The 19,971-nt window shown below is 39.6% G+C and overlaps 1 protein-coding gene across 1 annotated transcript; it reads left to right on the top strand.

Moving 5' to 3' along the window:
* The first annotated feature begins 169 nt into the window (after positions 1-169).
* Positions 170-14,869, top strand: COMMD5 (COMM domain containing 5). The gene is made up of 7 exons (XM_088527441.1): positions 170-338; positions 2,411-2,571; positions 3,557-3,585; positions 6,016-6,066; positions 9,756-9,851; positions 11,638-11,713; positions 14,551-14,869. The coding sequence occupies exons 1-7, from the start codon at positions 194-196 to the stop codon at positions 14,650-14,652; spliced, it is 660 nt and encodes a 219-aa protein (XP_088383567.1). The 5' UTR covers positions 170-193; the 3' UTR covers positions 14,653-14,869.
* Positions 14,870-19,971: the final 5,102 nt, after the last annotated feature.

Genomic DNA, 19,971 nt, shown 5'->3' with positions numbered 1-19,971 from the left:
GAGCCCCGCCCCCCGCCGAGCCCCGCCCCCCGCCGAGCCCCGCCCCCCGCCGAGCCCCGCCCGCCGCCGAGCCCCGCCCCCCGCCAAGCCCCGCCCGCGGCGGCTCTCACTTAGCCCCGCCCCGCAGCCGCTCTCACTTAGCCCCGCCCCGCAGCGCAGCAGTTCCCGGCGGGCGGGGCGAGGCCGGGCCGCCATGGCGGCTGTGGCGGCTAAGGCTGCGGCCCACGGGCCCGGTGAGGGCGGCGGTTTCCTCGGGGTGCGCGTGCCCGCCGAGGTGGAGGCCATGGCGCGGGCCGTGCGGGACGTGGACAGGGAGACCTTCCGGCGGCTCCTCAAAGGTAGGAGCCCCGCCCGCGGCCGGGCTCGCCGCTCTCGCGGGCCTTCTGCGGCGGCAGAGCCCGCAGCCCGGGGGCGCTTCCCGCTGCGCCGAGCCCGCTGGCGGCTCCACAGGAGGTTGGGAGGGTAGCGCGGCCGCGAGGAGCCGCCGCAGCCCCGCGCTCCCCGAGTACGGAGCTTTCCAGTAAGAAACCTCCTGACTGGGGCATTTGGGATAGGATTAGATACACACCAAGAACCGTAATTTGCGGTTTAGTGCGGGGGGAACGGAAATGGAAAGATTATTAATTAATGTCGGGAAGTCTGACCGTCTCCTAAATCCCATGTGGGTTTAATTTCGCCGCAAATTATCGCCTAAGCTTCGCGTGCAGTAAGCGCCTCGCGCTGCAGGGGGAGCGCGCAGACTTGCGCAAATACTTGAAGCTTCCCTCAAATTTCTGAAGCCGGAGCAAGTGAACGTTGCCTTATCGGTCTCTACCAGAGCCAGTGGAAATGTGTTTACAGGTTAAGCAGAGGTAGAAGGAGATCCCAGGTGTCCTCTGCCCTTCCTGGGCTGTGAGAACAGCTTCTAGGATGGGCCTTTTTTCCCTTTGCAGGACTGGTTGCCGTTGAAGACCTGACTGGATTTTAGTAGACTTCTAAGTTCCCTGATGTTTAAACCCTGAGTTTTTTTTTTTTTTTTTTTTTTTAAATTTTCCATAATAAAAGTTGGATAATAGAATAGAAGAATAAGATGGTGTGGATTTTTAGCCAGTTCTTGGGATCAGTCAATAGGAAGAATACAGAACGTTCTGTTACTAAAGCTACCTGGTTAGAAACCATAAGCAAAATGCTATTTTTCACAGAGACAGGTCAAAGTTGTATTTAAGTAGACATTAACCTGTTTTCTGCTCAGAAAATGATCTGACAGGCAGACTTCAGCACTAGTCTGTGCTTGGGCTTTTCAGTACATTGATCCTTTCTTCTCTTCTCAAAGGCAGTTGTTTGGATTTAAGGCGGAGCATTTTCCAGATGGTCTGCAAAGTTGGGTACTAACATTCTGCACCTTCTAGAAAATTTGTGCCAAACCTGCCCTGCAGGTCATGTCAGGTGAACTCAGCCAGCCATATCAATGATTTTAATTTCAATTTTATCTGCACTTAAAAATTTGAAAGAGGAAGAAAGCTAATCCAGAAATAGAAGGTGATACTCACTGGAACACATCTAATATAAAAGGAAGACAGTTCAATTCAAACTTAAAAAAAATAGATTTAAGGTAGTCTCTTAGACTTTGATTTCAGTAGAACTTGCTAGGCTTTTTTAACTTCTTATGTTTTGTTTGCAGCAGTAAATCTGTTGCATTGTAAGTGGCTGCAATGGGCCATGTGGGATCCTTTTTCCCCAGAGGGGCTTTCTGTGTCTCCGTGCATCCACTTACATGTATCAGGCTGCATCAACCAAAATTACGTAAGCCAGTGTGTTTAGGGAAGAAAGAAGAATAATTGGATGCTGCATTTTGAGTTAAAACCAGCCTAGTTAATCATATCTGATATTGCTCTATGGTCACTTCCTGCGAGAGCTTCTACTGTCAGCGGTTGTAGAAACTACTTGAACTCAAAGATTCAGTTTTGCTTCCTTGCTCATTTAATATTTAGTCACTGCTGACGTTGCAATGTAAATTTAATATGCGAAACATTGAAGAACAACCTTGAGTTGTTTATTGTCTTGGTACTTTTTTATTCTGTGTATCAGAAAGTGTAGTTAAGTTGCAAGTAGACTTCTGATGTCAGCAAGTTTGTTGATACAAGGTTAAATTTAAAGGAATACTTCCTTTTTCTTTTTATATCTTACTAGAACAAAATTTCATAGTGGAAACATCTTCAATTTTACAATGCAAATGCATAATCTGTTTAAATTCTCCTGATAAAATACTGTGAGACTGATTTTTGGTAAATAATTAGGTGTTTAGAGACCTGGAGTGGTAGTTTCATGTCAGGAAAAGTGTGAAGCTGCTAAGTCAAGTAAAGTTATAGATATATTTATGCCAATGTCTTCCTCTTTTTTAAAGAATCTTTTATTGGTTTCTTATTTGCAGTCACTGTAAGTGCATTGGAAGGAAAAGATTGCAAAGAGTCTGTCAAACTGATTGCAGAAAGCTCTAATCTCTCTGAAGAACAGCTTGCTTTCCTCATTTCTGGCATGTACACCCTTCTCCGAGAAGCTTTAAGACTCCCCTTATCAACTTTGAAGCAAGAAGTAAGTTCTGGGAATGCTCAAGGCCTTGATAAGCTGAAGTTACGTCAGTCATGAGTTACCATTTAAACCCTATTTGCAAGGGTGGGGAGCTCAGCATAAAAATGCTACTCCAAATTAAAGTAGATGAAAAACTTAAAAATCCAGAGATTATTACTTTTTATGTTGCATAGATTTGCAGTGAACTTGTCAAAAGAGTATTTCTTCTGTGGGAAAGAGGTTTCTTATCTTCTACTGCTTTAGAATCTTGCTTACCACGTGTGTTTGTTTTCACTCTTGAATGAATCCCTGTTGAATTAAACCCGTTGAAAAAAGTTATTTCTGTGGTCTCAACTCTCTCCTACTTTGTTTGTCACACCTACCACTTTGTTTACACTTGGTTTCCTACATTTGTTTCTGTTTTTTTTGTCAGATTTTTGTCATAGAGGAAGGGAGGGCTTACAGGCAGAACAATATGGTGGGATTTGGGAGAATGTGATATTTGTGGTTATGGTATTGATGTTCTGCATGAATGAATGTAGATAGAGCTGCTATATTTTCAACACAGATTTCTTCTTTATGGCTATTTTGTGTTTGTTATGTTATCTTACACTTTTAAATCTTATCACTTATCTTATCACTTTTAAATTTTGCTTTTATGCGGGGAAACCGCTTATGAGCTTCTGGCACCTTGCTCTTGCTTAAGATACCATTTTTGTATTTACTCAGGCATAATGGAAAAGCTCCAGTATGGCAGTAGACATAGGGCAAGTCTTTTAGCATTCAGACTTTATCTTCTGGAACTTCCTTTCTGCTCTTTTGGCTTACACAAGTTACTGTAAAGCATGTGCAAGAATAAGGTCACATAATTACAAGAAAAATGTGTTACAGATAGCAGGGACATTGGTTTTACAATTAGCTTACAAGTAACCACTCTTTAATTCAGCTTGTAAGAAGTCATGTTTCAAAGCTATGGCCTGTAAAAATTTTGCTTTCCTTGTCTTTTTAGGTTTTTAAAGAAGACCTGAAGGAGCTCAGGTAAGCCTGTTAATTTTCACTTGTTTGTTTTAGTAGTCTTTATGCAATTACTTCTCCAAATTATTATTATTATTATTATTTTTGCATAACAAGCTTGCTATACAAATTGCATGCAAGTAGTCCAAGTACATCCCTTACCAAAGGTCATGTGAAGCTAGAGAGGAGAAAAAAAACAGATGTTGGATAAGACTTGTTGTGGTACTGAATGTGAACGATAAATTTTACATGCTCAGGAGATGGGTCTAATGTAGCCCGTAATGCAAGTTAATACAAATGTGACTGACCTCTCTGCCACCCCAACCTGGTCCTGCAGTATTTTCTAGCATGTTTAGTAAGATAACGTTAACTCTTCAGATGCTAGGAAACTGCCTTTTTTTTTTTTTCTCTCCCTTCTTTGAAAGGCCAATGATATGACACTAGTGAAATCCTACTGCATTGTTCAGCTATGATCTCTTGTGCCAATTAGCCAACAAAGCATAACATTTGTTACACAGGCTTAGTAAAAATCTGATTTGTCTATTCAGAGCATCTCTGAATAGAAGTTAATGTCCTAAAAGTTAGGCATCAGTTACTAACAATCTCTGTTTTTTTTACCCTTATTTTCACATTTTGTAATAACAAGAGGGAATCAGAAGTGCACTTGATATTTTGCTCTGTAGAGCAACTTGTTAATTTTCTGAGATTCTCAGTGTTCTGATAACTGACGAGAAGGTGCAGGTTAATGGAGATCTCTCAATCATTTTTTTATCCTTGTTTTCATGTTGGCCTGCAAATTCTGCCGATTGGCTTTCTCGGCCTCTACTCTGCGAAGTCCCAAGCAAATTCAGGCAGATGAAAGGAACAGATTTAGACAGATGCCAGATGTAGTTGAGGCCGCTGGTGAAAGATGCCTTGTTGGGACAATTGTTTGGAGCTCAGTGCTGGAGTTTGGGCTTTGCCTTGTGAGCTAAAACTCAAGCTGCTTCCTCTGGCACATGATGGAGTTTGCACCCAGGTTCAAGAGGGTCAGTAAAACTGATGAATTTGTGTTGACTCCATGGAAGTTGTGGGTGTATGTGTGGGGGGTTTGTTTTGTTTGCTTTTCCCACCTTCTTTTGAACAGTGGAGCAAGCTGATAAGTATCACAAGCCACTGAAAGAGCTGGCTGGGGACAATGGCTGTGTTCAAAAATACAGACTTCTGGGCCTCTGTCCGTGTCATCTGACCACTTTTTAATGTTTCAGACTCCTGTAGTTCTGGTTGTTTTTCTCTCCCTTTAATGGATTATTCATGTCAATATGAAGGTGCTGTTCAGTCTGGATGATCTTTTTTTAGATGTAGCCTAGATGTCTAACTATCTGGTTAACGTGGATTCAATTATATCCAAATCTCTTTTTAAAACTATTTTAATTGTACTTCTACTAAAAAATTCAAGGTCTGACAACTACTGTTTCCTCTTTCCACTATGCAAGTTGAGTTTTTTTCCCCACCATTAGACACTAAGCCCTTTAGGATGGGTCACTTCCTTGTTTGCTTTGATTTTTTTTTTTTTTTTTTGATATGCTGCTATGTTTCTCAAGGCAAGGGTGAGTAATGTCTCTGGACACTGATTCATGATGTATGCTGGACTTAGCAGTGGCAACTGAAGTGGTTATTCTTCCCCCTTGTCCAACCTGCCTCCCTGCAGGAGACTGCTGTCCCTGTGGCAAAGACAGCGGAATGGATGTTGTTTACTCTGCAGTCTTTGGCAGTTCTCAGCTTGATATATTGAACTGAAAATCGACAACAGCTTGTTTATAAGGCGGTCACAACATCAAAGGAATAGTAAAGTAGTAAAGTGGCAAAAAGTGTATGGGATGTGGGTTGGTTTGTTCAACCAACTCTTAGTTCATGGTTCTAATTCAGTTTGTGCCTGTTCTCCCCATGTTAGCTATAGCTCTTTTGTAGGCACCCTTAGCTATACAAGGGTCTCTGGTTTCACTTCTGGAGCAATTCATTCTGTCCTCTTTTCATTGTACTTTAATGGAGCAATGAAATGTGTGCGCTGGGATTTTTGAAAGCATGCATTGCTGGTTCACTTCTGCTCACGGTGCCACCGATAAAATTGATTTTGTGTTCACTGTGGGAAGACTCAGGCAATATTGACTTCTTTTGAAACACACTCCTGCCGTATCTGTATGCTTTAACAAAAAGCTTGTCCTAGGTATGAAAGAAAAATGGAGCTCTTAAGGTTCTTGATGTAAAAAGACTTATTGGAGCCATTCTGAGCAGAACAGTGCCTAGACCAAATCAATACTGAAATGGTTACTTAAGAACTGATGGCAATTTTAAGCAAGGGAAAATGGAAAATGATGTCACTTTTTGCATTCTATAGTAGTTCTTGCAGATAAGACTATATATTTGTGGTTACAGAACACTTAACTGCTTTGTATTGTTGATCTTTTCTTTAAGGATACCAGAAGATTTCATCATGGACTTTTCCAGTGTAGTTTTTGGTAACAGGTTAGTATTTTCATGTTTCATGCAATGTGTAGCCAGAGTGTTGTGCAGACCTTTGCTAGCAAAACCTGAAACTTATTGAAGGAATGGCAAAACTTTCAAATGAGAGCAAAACTTATTGCATAAATTTGATTCAACATAAACTGAAGGCCAGGCTGCATTTAATCATCAAGTCTGCATGAACAATTGACTTGGGAACTCATACTAGGTGACTTGATGATATATATGCAATATAAAGTGCTGTGCTAGCTGGAATTCATTCACAAATTCATTTACAAATACCTCAGTAGCTCATGAGGATGTCCTAATTGAGAACTTCTTTAACAGCTTCTCTTGTGCTGCTTCTAAGGAGATATATATTTATATATATATTTTTTTCTGAATAGTTGTCTGCTCAATTATATTTAGCTTCTATGTGGAATCTGGAAATTGCTTGATCTTTTTGCATGTGCAAAACTTTCTTGAGAGTTGAGGTTACTCAGCATATAGCATCACCAGCCTAGGACTGCTCTGGATGTTCTGCTTGGAGTCCCAATAACTATAGCCATTGTATTTTGGTTACCCTCACAAGGGTGGAATGATACTACCAGAATTAAAAATATATTTAGTTTCTTTGGTTAGGAAGGATCTTGGCTTCAGCTAATTGTTCTTGTGACAAAAATAAGTGTAGCAGCCTCATTTCTTTATCCTTCTGTTTGAATTATAGGTGTTAAGAATGCAAAATTCATAGTTGCAATGTAAAATATTGTTTGCAATAGAGAAAAGATAAATTTAGATGTCACTTGAAGCATGCATGATTGTCTGTTTTCTACTGTGAAATCACGATGCTGGAAAATTTAGCTTTTTCTCTTTTCAAAAGCTGTGATTATCCAGCATAATCTTGCTATGTGTTTTAAGAACAGAGAAGAGCACCTCAAATTTGACTTCCAAACAGATCTGCTTTTATGATCTTAAATATAACGCTGAATCATATATACATATATATATATATATATGCTTGTTGTGTTGTAGATAGTGATGGCAAGGGAAGTATTAGCATCTGATAAAAAATTTAGTATGAGTTAGCCTGGAAAGGTCAGTTTCAAGGCTTTTTATATACTTGCCCTGGCTTTTTCTTCCTTTTCTTTTCCGTTTTGTTTATTGAACAGCTCTGAAGTGTATTTAACATTTGTATTTCAGTGTCCCCATAATTCCAGATCCTTCAAGCTATATAGATTGCAGAAGCATGTCTTACCAAATCGACTCTTATCAAATAACTGCATGGAATTTAAACTTTTTTCCTTTTAAAGGAAATGGAGTACCATAATTCTCTGCTTCTTGAAAGCTTTTAATAAATATACTACAATTGTTTTTCCTACTGTAGCTTTAGTTTCTGCCATGGAAATGGGTTTTGTGTATTATTTGAGAGACCAATTTATGATTCTGCCAGCTCAGTGCCCTGCTAGGGGTGCCTTATCAGGTGTGTAGGGCAGCATTCAGAATGTCTTCAGATTTGGTCTTATTAGGTTGGTTACTGCACCAGATTTTCCAATGTTTCATTTTCAGTTGTTTTTCTGTTGCATCTTTTGGTGTGTGAATTTTTGTTTTTGGCTGTAGGTGCATCATCCTTATCCCAGTATAATTTGGATCATCTCTAAATGATCCATTTTGCCTTATTCAAGTCTTGCATTCTGCAATATGTGCTGACAGTGTGCTGTGCCTGTTGGCAATGAGCATTTATCAAATATAGTTATATTCCATTAGTTATGGATACAAGAGTCTCTTCTGCCTGTATAACTCTCCATATGCTGGCCACTGTGCACATAGTCATCCTTATAGTATTCTTGCTGTTCCAGTTGCAAGCCTTTCCAAGTTGGGAAGGTGCTGAGAGAAGCTGAAACTAAGCTGAAAAAGATCTGACGTTGTCTGAAGGAATGGTATCGGGGTGTCTTCCTCACCAGAACTAAAGCCTTGCAGTTTGGCCACAGAAATTCCCCAACTTAACAAAATTTGGAAACTCCATCTGTGCTCAGGCATTGACCTTCCCCACTGCCCATAACCATAATGATTTTCTGTTCTCTTTAGTCCCTCTCCCAAAACCCTGGTGGTGAACTGAACAGACCTTCTTCCACTGATGGCAGTTAGCATGACTGAAGGAAGCAGCAGCAGCGTGGCTATTTTGAGGCAGTCCCCAAGTTAAGCAATACCCTGGCAGCAGCTTACTGCCAAGGGAAAGGCCTGCTCTTACTGCTTAATCCTGCTAATGACAAGTCTGGGCTCCCGCTTCTCGTGGTTGCACCCAGCTGTGGTGACCTACTTCCTATCCAGCAGTTGACAGTGAATAAGAAGGAGCTGATCTATTTTCTCTGCTTATTCCTTTGCCTTACTACTAGGAATGTGTGTCATTTAAGGCTCCCTGTCCACCCCCAAAGAGGAAAAGGATAAATTCTCCCCTTTAATGCATGCAAGGGAATTGCAGGATCATAGCCTGTTGGTGCAGTGCTCTTTATCAAATCATTAATCTTTCTGGTGTTTTCTGAAAGCACCAGCTAACTTGCACACAAGATCCTAAGTAGGGATGTTAGACTATCATTCCTACAGCTCTTGATTTGTTCAGAGAAGATTCCTGTCTGATGTCAAGTCTGTAATTAGATTATGGCCAGCACCATGGTTAAAGGATGAACCATTTCTTATCCTGCCCTTAACTGGAGTAGCTTTGAAATGCACCGTAAATAACCTCCAGAGACACAGGATGCTTTAAAAAAAGAAAAGTCCGTCCCTGTCGATCTGTATGGTAACACGAAGTCCAGACTAGCTCCCTAATGGACCAGAAGAGTGACCTCATTCTGAAGATATTTTTGTATGTATACCTAAAAATGGATGGCTGCTATGTCTTTGTATAGATTTGCCTTGTTTACTTGCCAGGAGCTTAAGATGCTATTAAAATTTTAAAGACTGTCAGGCATCTGAAGCTTAATCACTGTCAACTGCATTTCCTAATAGAAATAAACTAAGCCTTGATGAGCCTGATTCTTGCTGCATTATAAGTAATAAATGAAAGTCTTGGCTTATTACATGTTAGACCGGACAAAAATCTTAAAGGTTATACTGGGGTTAGAATGAACAATGCATAAAGAACCGGATTTGTAAAGTATGTTAGATTTATCAAGAACCAATGTGTGACTTTTGATTATATGTTTCTCATTATATTGTATGCTCTCATATAATTATATTAAACTTTGCTGCTAGCTAATAGTAGGTGCCTTCTGCTGAAGGAGCACTGTGAGCTTATTGCAACTTTTTCACTTTAGAGTCATCTGTCTTTTGTTCCTGCTTGCTTCTTCCTGCTGTTTGTGCTGGGTTTGCATCCCAGATCCCCTCTTTATCCTAGTTTAATTGGACGTGGAGTGATAGATATGCCAGACACCATGATGATTCTTAAACTCTGCAATTCTGGGAAATGGAGGTTACAACAATGGCCTATATAGTCCCCTAACGGGGACTATAGTTGAGCATAGGAAATGCAGGTAATCTGAGCACAAACATCCTAAATATACAAAGCCTCCACCTATTCGAGCTTCTATAAATGAAGGTATATGTAGAAGACAAATGGGTTCCATGCAAGTTTGTGAAGAATTTTATTTTATCTTGAGGTTGTTTTTTTCCTGATATGAATTTGGCTTTTAACCTTCCAATTCTGGTTTTCTTGGTAGACGTCCTGTTTCTGAAGGCACATCTCTGACACAAAGAAGTAGGCTGCCGAGTGTCCAGGACTTTAAGTGGAGAGTGGATGTGGCTATATCCACAAGGTAAAGAAAGGAACGTTGCATGATCACAGGGAAGACTTTTTCAAGGTTAAACTGACTTGTACTGTTGAAAATGTTAACAGTCTTAAAATACATCTTGCTGTTAGGGTTTTGCATGCAAAATTAAATGATAAGACACAAAGAAAACTTTTGAAACAGTGTGGAACACTGAACGGTGTGAAACAGTTTATATACAGAAGGCTGCTACTGCTGCAGGTATTTGTCAGCTGGTTGCTGTCTCCTTCTCCTAATGATACATTTTTATACTCTTTGTTTGTTCTGATGTCTAAAACCTCTGCTAGAGCATTTCGTGCAAATTCTGAGTCCCTCTTTCTACAGTTTAAAGCTTGATGGGCTGATACAACTCAAGCAGCCCTTAGAGATGATGGAAGCAATTCATGGACTGAGTCTCAGCCAGCCAAGCTTTTGGTTTCAGTGGGAGGAAGGATATAATCCATTCAGCATTTCCAGTAGGCTGGCATTTGTATGTTGCACGTGTTAAATAACTTTATCACCCTTCAGTCTGCTATAGGCACGGCATTAAAAAAGACTTTAGAACAGCAGCCTTGCATTGCCATACTCAGGCAGTTGGCTACTGATCTGCCTCCTACTTTCTTTCATGAAACTGTAGAAAAGTCCTTTGCAGTCATGCTGCTTGTCCCTGCAGTTTCTTGCCATCTGCCACAGCAGAGACATCTAGGAGATGGTTCTCTGGCTACAGCCCAGCCATAAATAGAAGCCTGTTATCTGTGTAGTTCCTGGTGCATGTCTAGGTCTAACCAAGAGTGACCAGAATCAAACAGATTACAAGATGATTCGGTATCTTTCAGTTGCTTAAATTTACATGTGTGTGACGACTTAGGGTATCCTGTGTAACTGGACAAAGGAGAAGGTGCCATTTACTCACTGTTATAGCTGAGGCACCCATTGTAATTTGGGATAGTTTGTCTGAAACCAAGCAAAAAGCTCCCAATTGAAAATTGTGATGGCCAAAAGCTACAAGCTCAGCTGACTCAGATGAGCAGTGCTATAAAAAACGTCTACCTGCAAGAGAGCAAAATGCCCAGATAAACATCCTCTGGCACAATGCCTGCCAGCAAATGCTATGATTCACTTTCCAAACAACACAGGAATGGTGCATTTTCCTTTTCTATTTTTCTTATATTCCTTTCCAACTACCTTCCTCTGGGAATTCTTGTTTATCATCGAGCAGCAGCCTCTGAGGAGCAGTAGAGCTTCCGGCTCCAGGGCCTCTCAGTACCTGAGCAGGCTTCGGCAGCGGCCGTCAACGGATGCTGCTCAAAAATGACTCATTTCCCCTCCTTGGGTCATCAAATAAAATAGCAATGCACAAATTTAGGATGTAGTCTGGAAAAGCTTTGTTCTCCAGCTGAGATGGCAGTTGAGAGCATGAAGGGATGGGAATGGTTAATACAACAGGGTAAACTGCATGGAAAACAGCATATGTTATTCTTGTAGTAGTACTTGATCGGTTCTTATTCCTGTGACAGTTCCATTAAATTGTTTTTATCTAAAATGAAAATATTCTTAAGCCTGAAATTATTAAACAAGAAAAGATTATTTTTTAGTCTTGTTACTGAGGTGGATTGGACAGGATTTCTGTGTTCCCGAGTCTCCTATTTAGCCAGATATGTGACTGTATAATTTGACTTATTCATATGTTCTGTGTAAAGCCTACATGAGCACCTTAGATTGTTAATGCATGATGCTGTACTAATCTCACTGCCAATATGTGTTGTTGTAACACTAATAATCTAACTAATTTCAGTTCATTGGCCCGTGCACTTCAGCCATCCATTTTAATGCTGATGAAGCTTTCAGATGGGACAGCTCATCGCTTTGAAGTAAGTCTGATTGCAGTAATAAATAAAAGGAAACTATTTGATGTTCTTTCTTTTAGAAAGCTGAATTACTATATAAAATGATAAAACTTTGTAAAAAATGCATTGTCACTGCTTGGTTTGCTCTGGAATCCTCCAAGTTCAGTGTAGCCACATGATATATAATCAAATGCTACCCAAATAATTTCATATCTTATTTCTAGGCATGTTTGTGGAAACCTCCTTTGTTAGAAGAATATTAATCATTGTTTTGCAATATCTGCTTTGATTAAATCTTACAGTTTTGTTATCCAGTTTAACTTTCAGATGTGATAATGGCATTTGATACCAGAGTAGTTTATATAATATATGATGCACTACTAAACCTCACTTCTGACAACGCTCTCTCCTGTGGCAGAGGTAGTTTTATTCTTCTTTCTCAATATAGAACTTTCTCTTAGTGCTTTTTACCTCAGAATTAGTCAGTGGCAGGATTTATGATACTCTACATAATGGTTTGCCAGAAAATGGCATAAACTCATCCATATTTTTAACCTTTAAGAAGGAATGCTATTTGTTCTATAAATAACCCAGTGGTGCATACAGGAGTCAGTGCACAACAGGCATCACATTTGGAGTCTTTAAAGATTTTTGGCTTCAGTTCATGTATTCATAGTAGTCTGTAAGAAGCATGGAAGGGCTGTGCGCTGAAAGTGACAGGGAGAAATTATGTTATTTCTTTATTTTTTTTTTATCATAGTGAGTTTACTGACAATGAAGATGTTGAAAGAGCAATGGCTACTGCAGCATTTTGAGTTTGTAGCATACGTTATGAGGGAAAAGAGCATGAGGCTTTTTTATGACTTTCTATGCATTTCTGATCCATATGGGAACTATGAATTGGATCATGGATTGCTCTAACATAACTGATACCTGTGCCACATTGGCAGAAGCGGGGTAGGAGTCTGTCAAAAGAACTGGCCTCTTCCAGCGTGCAGTAAATCAGCCTGTGCTCTGTGGAGCCTCATGGCACTGGCCGTGCTGCAGTGGCCACCTGTGACAGCACGTGCGCTTGTGCACTGCACTGGTGGTGCTCTGTCACCGGGCTCAGTGCCTTCTCACAAAGTTTTAGCAGCACTTAATAGGCTGATTTATCCATTTGACTTGTCAGGCTTGCAATGATAAAAGAAAGTCCATTAGTTTTCTGCCTCCTCTACCTACCTCACACAGATGAGTCTCTTCCAGATGAATCTATGGGTACATTTTTGGCATGATCCAGAGAGCAGACTTTGTATTTCTATATCCTGACCCTACCTCTTAACCTTTGAAAAGCTGATCTCCTTTTCTTTGAAATCTGTGCATTATTCATGCACAGATGTGCGTTATTGCTATTTGGATAGCAAGTGTGGTATCCATTTGTCCTAGCATTTACAATTCTGCAATTCTGAGTTTCAGCAACATCATTTTTCCTACCTAAAGCTCGTCTTCTCTTTGAAGTTGTTATCACATTAGCCTTTATGAAACTGTGTGTGAATTTATGATCAGTGTAGGTAAGCAGAAGGCCTATTTTCTTGGCAGTTGGTTGCAATTAACCTTGTAAAACCAGGTTTTAAGGAAGACTAGGTGGCAAGATCAGAAAATATATTGTATCTAGTTAGAAAGCAAAACCATAGTTGGTGTGCATTAAGTAGTTGTTTCATAATAATGTTATTGTATAAATAATGCTATAATTCTTGCACTCATCTTCACCTCACCATGTCTGTATGATTTGGTGAAGTGTTTAGTTGAAGTGTTTAGTCTTCTGTTTTGGCTATGTCATTTTGAAATGGGGAGTTATGTTGGGGGTCCCAAAATAGTACAGAAGCTTGAAGAATTTGAAACATGGATGCATCTTAGGAAGTCTTGCTTATATATTTGTTGCAACAAAGATTGAATCTTTGAATTTAATCATAGCATAATGAATTCCAAAGATTCGGGTGGGGTTTTTATATGCTGGATTTTGTTCATGCTCTGCTAGTTGACATACAAAAAGATAAGTCAGTAACGGGGACATTGAGTTTAAGATGTAAATCTGGAAGGAAATTTTGTATAAAATCAGGTGTGGGTAGAGAGAGTAACTCTAATGTAACCAGATTTTTATTCCCCAAGTATTCCCTCCACTGCTCCTGCCCATCATGCAGCATTGCAAAAGCAAGTGTACCCAAAGAGTCCAAATGTCCAGAAAGTGAAAGACTTTCTGGTTGTGACTAAGCTGTAAATAAAGCTCTGGAGAGGATGTGTCAGGACAGGGTGTGTTTGTGTAGGTTAAGTATTTTGGAGTTGATCATTTGTTTGAGAATTCTGATCTTGGTGTAAGAGGAGTTTGGCAGTCCTTTTCATTGCCATTTGTCCTTTAGTGTAAAAAACAAATATATCTGATCCACTTCTGTAAGCTGATTTTGGGCAGCTCTTTCACTTTGTGTTTGCATGAAATCTATAGTATGTTGCTATAATTTTTACTATAGTGTTGTGACTACTTCCATTTTCTCATGTAAAATGTGTATGTCTCATAGCTGGTTTTTAGGTGCTTTCAAAATTGTGGCCTATTGGATAAGGGAGAGGATTTGATTTTACAGTTTACAAGGAATGGTGTTTTAGTATTGATAGAATTGATTTCCTACCATTCTCCGTTTCCCACCTCAATGGCAGAGATAGTTTAGTTGAATTAACTGGATTTAATTTACTTCAAGGCTAAAGTCTAAAAAAATATTTCTTTTGAGAGAGATTGGGCTGATGCTGTGGCATGTTCCCTGTTCACAGGCACACCTTAACCACGGTTTCTAAGAACTTTAATGTTTCCTAAACTGAATCCTCTGTTTCAGGTGCCTGTTGCAAAGTTTCAAGAACTGAGATACAATGTTGCTCTTATACTGAAGGAAATGAATGATTTGGAAAAAAGAAGCATACTGAAGATCCAGGACTGAAACATTTCCAAATTGGGAGCTTGCAGATTTGAAATCCTCAGCAAGGTTTGTGAATGGCAAAACAAAAAACAGTACCTTTTTGCTGGTCTGAAACGCACTGTGGCATTTATGATGTCTGCTGTAAATATTTTTTTTTATTTCAAATTAAGTGTTAAAAGCACCAACTCTTTTCTTATGACTTTGGAAAAACAAGAAATATATTGATTAAAAAGTATAATCCTGTTTGTGAGCATTCTTGCATGATTCATCAAAACATTTTTAAGTAACTATCTTAATAGATGTAAGAGCCATTTCTTCCTGATTATGATTCATCAGTTTAATTATTTTTGAAAGCCTGCTACCGGAAACCCCATCAATGTGTATCATAAGAATGCTCTGCAGTGTCTTTTTTTTTAAAAAAAAAAAAAAAAAAAAACTTCCTGCATTCTAGTACAACAAATGTGAAGTTGATTGAGTTTTGCGTAAGTAAAATTGCTGTCTGGCTTCCCCATAAGTGACTGAGGTATATCTATGCTTTTTAATGGTAATTTTGGAGGAAACTGGAAGTTCATTAAGAAGGAAATGTGAATTGAGTTTTCAGAACCATTTCTGTGGAATTGTAAAAGTAGAAATGTGCAGTCTAATGCTTGGTCTGATTGATCAGAATAAGCTAAGAAGCAGTCATCTCCTAGATTCCAAGTGCCTGTGTCTTGTTTCATGTATTTCCTAGTTTTGATTTAAACTGAATTATCTGACCTGTGGCACTGAGCTGATAGCAAAGAGCAGGAGCAGTGACCTTGTAGACCACTGCAGCTATAGACTCCTGAATAGTGTAGGTCAGATCCCAGGATGAAGATGCTGCATCCAGCCCCTGGGATGGAAGTGACAGGTAGGACAATGTCCAAGTTCCCTGGTCAAGAAAACAGTTAAGCATGGGCTGAAACTCCCTTGCCCCGAGTAAAGCTCAGAAGCGTTTGCTTAACTTGTAGCATATGTTTTAAGTCTCATTTAAACTCAGTGGGACCACAAGTATTTCCCCAGGGGTTTGCCAAGAAAGGATGCATTCCTGATTTGGTGCCTGAATGAGTTCCCCCAGCAGCAGAGATATGGAGGCTAAGCAACAGCACAAAGACAACGCAGCGTGAGCCCTAGGACTAGAGGATGTGTAAGTCTGTCAGAGGTAATTCAGAAAGCACAGAGCACTGGCTTTTTATAACTGCTTGATGGGTTTCTGCCTCGTAGTGGTACCACCTGTACTTCTCTTTCATTTTCTGTGATTGCAGAACTCGCCTTTATTCACCTCACTCCCCACAGAAAACTATTGAAATTATCATAGATTGTAGAGGCCTTTTACACTCCTGCAGGTGTTTGTGTGGGAGGGGATGACTTGGCTCTTGGATTTTAAGAATCACAATAGGCATAAAAACACTTCAGTGTGATGTTGGACTTGCTTCAGACTTCAGTGTGACTTTTGGCTGAAATGAATCAAGATATCTACAGAATTTTGAGTAACATGATCATTGAAAGGGCAGTTTTGCAAGGGTGATATTGAGAACATACTAAGGACTGAATGTCCCACTTCACTCAGTGGATGGTTAGGAAGCTTATTGTACTTTGGGTAGCCATGAGTTAGAAGCGGATATGGTCGCTGTCGTTAGGTTTCTCTAGTATGATTTCTGTTGTCACTTTTGTTACAAAATGACTAGTATTTCTTTGCACCTTCTCTATATTACTGGAGATTTCTGAATTTTAGGTATTGTCTGGAAAAAAAGGATTTGATGGCAAGAAGATACATATTGCTGTTTCTAAGACATATTACAATTTTACTTGTAGCATTTGGAAGGTTCAATCTTCTTTCCCCTGTTGAAGCATAGGAATTGAGTAGGAACCAATAGTACAGAGCAGTCTCTTGAGCATCTCTGCGACATAAAGTTGTTTTAGTTTACCTGAAAATCCTTAAGAACTTGCTGCACAGCACGTCTGCAGATCAATGAATATGTTTCTAAACCTGTTGATGGCAATTTCTGTCTCAGCAGAGTATTAACATAGGTAAAGTTGAAAGGTTTTGAGAAAAGGCTTTGGGTAGAACCAAGCAGGAAGCATCAGATTGAAGAAATCTTACTTTTTGAATATTGAAGAGCAGTTCATTTTAGATTTAGTGTATCTTTTAATTACCATTTTTTCTGGTGCTAGGTCAGTTGACCACAGTTCAGTGTTTAGACAGCTATATAGCTGAGGTCCAGAGAGGCTTTCAGGTCTGTGCAACAATTTGTCCTGTAGTTTTAAATGTCAGACATGATTTTGGACATTTAAGAGGCTGAATTTTCTGTTTGCTGTCTTAATAGGCCCCCTCCAGGCTTGGCCCATATTAACTGCTGTAGTCAGGTCATATAGCAAATACAAAGGAATTGGGTCCTATAATATGACTTCAAACACATTATGTTAATATGATAACTTCTTTTTTACTTCATGAAGTTTATTCATCATCTTACTGGAATTATCACAAACTGTGAAACAAAACATATGTTCTTATATTTCTTGTTATTGCCTTTCCCTTCTGAATGTTTAGATTTACGTATTTTTGAACTGGAGAGATATCTCAACTGAGACCATTAGTCAAGTCTTTTACGACAAACTAAAAACTGCATGGGCGTAAAATAACCTCTAATGTTGCTCAAGACGTTTGCAAAGTATTTTCTACTAGTCAAAATAAAATAATCTATAAATACTTTACCTTCTATACAAAATAATTTCATTCAGTGGTTGTCCTAACAGCAATCGCCCAGATTCTCCAGAAATGGAAAGGCTTCCTACCTCGTTTTTCTCATGTTCTCTGCAGTAGGTGATGGACCTAGTCCGAAGTCTGTCTTGCTATACGTTAAGCAAGGATTACCAGGCACCTCGAAGGATACAAACCCCCTTGGCATTTTCATTCTTTTGTACTTGAAGCTGTTCATTGGGGCTTTATTTTTGGCAGAACAGCTTTTCAGTAAATTGGCTTAGTTGTCACCAAAGTGCCTACTGGGAATTTCTTGATTCTGATAAAATAGCTATGTTCAAATTATTGCTAGCTTTCTAAGAATTTCTTGGTGAATTATGTATTTGTTCACTGTTGAAACATTTTCATCCTTCCAACTTAAAATATTCCAGAATTTGCATTCCACAATGAATTTCTGACTTTCCTTCCCATATAGAACAAAAATAGCCTTCCCAAATCTGGGTATGTCTGAACAGAACTTATTTTATGCAAATTACTTGAGGCTTGGTTACCCTTCAGGGACACACTCTGAATTCCCCTTTCTGTATGACAGTGAAAGACGGGATTTGAGTGGGATGCTCACGGTGTCAGTCCCAAGGTCTTGTCAGGCTGATCACTATTCAGTCATCAATTAGGAAGATAAGAGGTTTGCATGAAAAGGGCACCGCTGCCTTCTTACTACTCACTGTTCACGGATCAGTTGGTAACAAGGACCTTTCAAAGGTTCTATTTGCAGTTTTCCCTGAAAAGCAAACCCTGGTGTTCCAGTTGCTTTCTGCGTTTGGTGGTACTGTATATTTAAACCAGCTAATGTATTTATAAGCATATTAATTTTTGCAAATTTCTAAATATGTAATGTGAACATCAAGTTCTCTATTATCACTTTTCTCTCAAGATTAATATGTTAGAATATATTTAAGAACTTGAATTTCTCTTTTCAATATAAATAGTGTGTATAAATAATACAGTAGCAGAAAGATGCCCTGTGTATGGAGGACAAGCTAGTTATGTAGAATTTATAAGGAGAGTTGAAACAATTGCCAAAAATCACTCACTAGCAAAATGATGCTGGCAAACTCGCATCTCTTGACTTTATTTATCTGAGCATGAGTTAGTACAGCTGCTATAATGGTCAGATTTTTTTTAATTGGCTGGACTCCATGGGCCATCGGTCCAAAACTATTTTTGCCTATTGAGTGTACAGAGTGTACAGAGTGTGTGAAAATAAAAAGCTATCTGTGGCTTTATTTGCTATATGACGTCTACATCCCTACCTCCAATGCAGAAGGAGCTTCATCATGATGACTAGTAGGTCAGAATTTCACACTTTGGTTAGTTGTATAAAAGTAGAATTGCTTATTACTTTCGTGGTCCCAACTAGGATGCAGATTATGAATCTAGAAGAAGGTTCAAGAATGTAGTCATGCTCTCATCCTGTCTGTTACACCAGTCATTAGCTGCTGGAAGATCAGTATTGTGCTCATTGTCATTAAAAGGAAGAAATTAAACCTCCCTTTGTAGAAAAAAAAAAAATCATACAAGGGAGACGTGCTTTTGCAGAGTGAGTCACCTCCTAGCTTTAACTTCTGCTTAAATGAAGGATAAATCAATTCTTGATCTCATGAACAACGCAGAGTAAGGATTTGCCTTTTTGCTTTCTTTCTAGTGAAATACACCTTATGACCCCCCTGTTGCTCCAAAGCCATGAATATATGTATGAATGTACGGTGCTTTCAGGGTCTGTTATTTTAAAAAAAAAAAAAAAAAAATCTGGATGGAGTACATATATTCTTACACAGCTGTTTTTGCTAATGTCTTTGCAGAGCTTGGCCAGATGTCAGGAACCAAGTATTTTGTGGTTGTTTGACTTGTGGTGAGCAGCGCAGCGGTAGCTTAGGTTGGAAGTTCTTTGACGTTAGTGAGTGCAAGGCTCAGTCTGTACCTGTTACACCCTACACACTATTAACATTTACCAAACAACACACGCACACCAGGAGCCAGCAGAGGCAGTGCCAGCTGGTTTCTCTCCTAAGAAGTCACAGTGTTTTCCCATAGGCCACCCGTGATAAGGATTTAACTCTTTCCCAGCTCAGGATCGAAGTCTGTGTTCTGACTCCTGGTAAATGTACAGCTCCTGCTGCTGGAGTAGAGCTCACACATGCAGGGTCCTTTTTGCTTGAAATTTTGAAATGTTTCAGCTGTGCTCCGAGGGCTGTTTCCCAGTACTTTTTTGAGCCTCATTTTAGTTCCAAGGGATCAGGCTGTTAGCTGGCTCTCTAGTCATTTTCACATCTTGTAAATAGATCCTGGGGAAGTTCCTTTCTTTCAGAGTGCAAACCCTGTTTGAATTTTCAGCAATAATCTATTTCCATTCCCTATCTTGAACTCATGTAGTGCTAATAAACCCTGCTTTTATACTCCTGACTTTTGCCTCCTTAGTGTGTGCTGTGTAGCTATGTAAATACTGCTGGCATATCCCTGATAGAGAGATTGTGGTTGCATTGCCGCTGGTAACCAGCGGTTATGTCACTTTCCCTCGCTTGAATAGGCTTTGACTCATAGTGGTTTTCAGGACAATGGTT

The sequence above is a fragment of the Tinamus guttatus genome, unplaced genomic scaffold (assembly GCF_059628265.1).
Source record: "Tinamus guttatus ecotype Peru unplaced genomic scaffold, ASM5962826v1 Tinamus_guttatus_pri_ptg000287l, whole genome shotgun sequence".
Classification (NCBI taxonomy): Eukaryota; Metazoa; Chordata; class Aves; order Tinamiformes; family Tinamidae; genus Tinamus; species Tinamus guttatus.
This window is presented reverse-complemented; position numbering and strand designations above follow the sequence as displayed.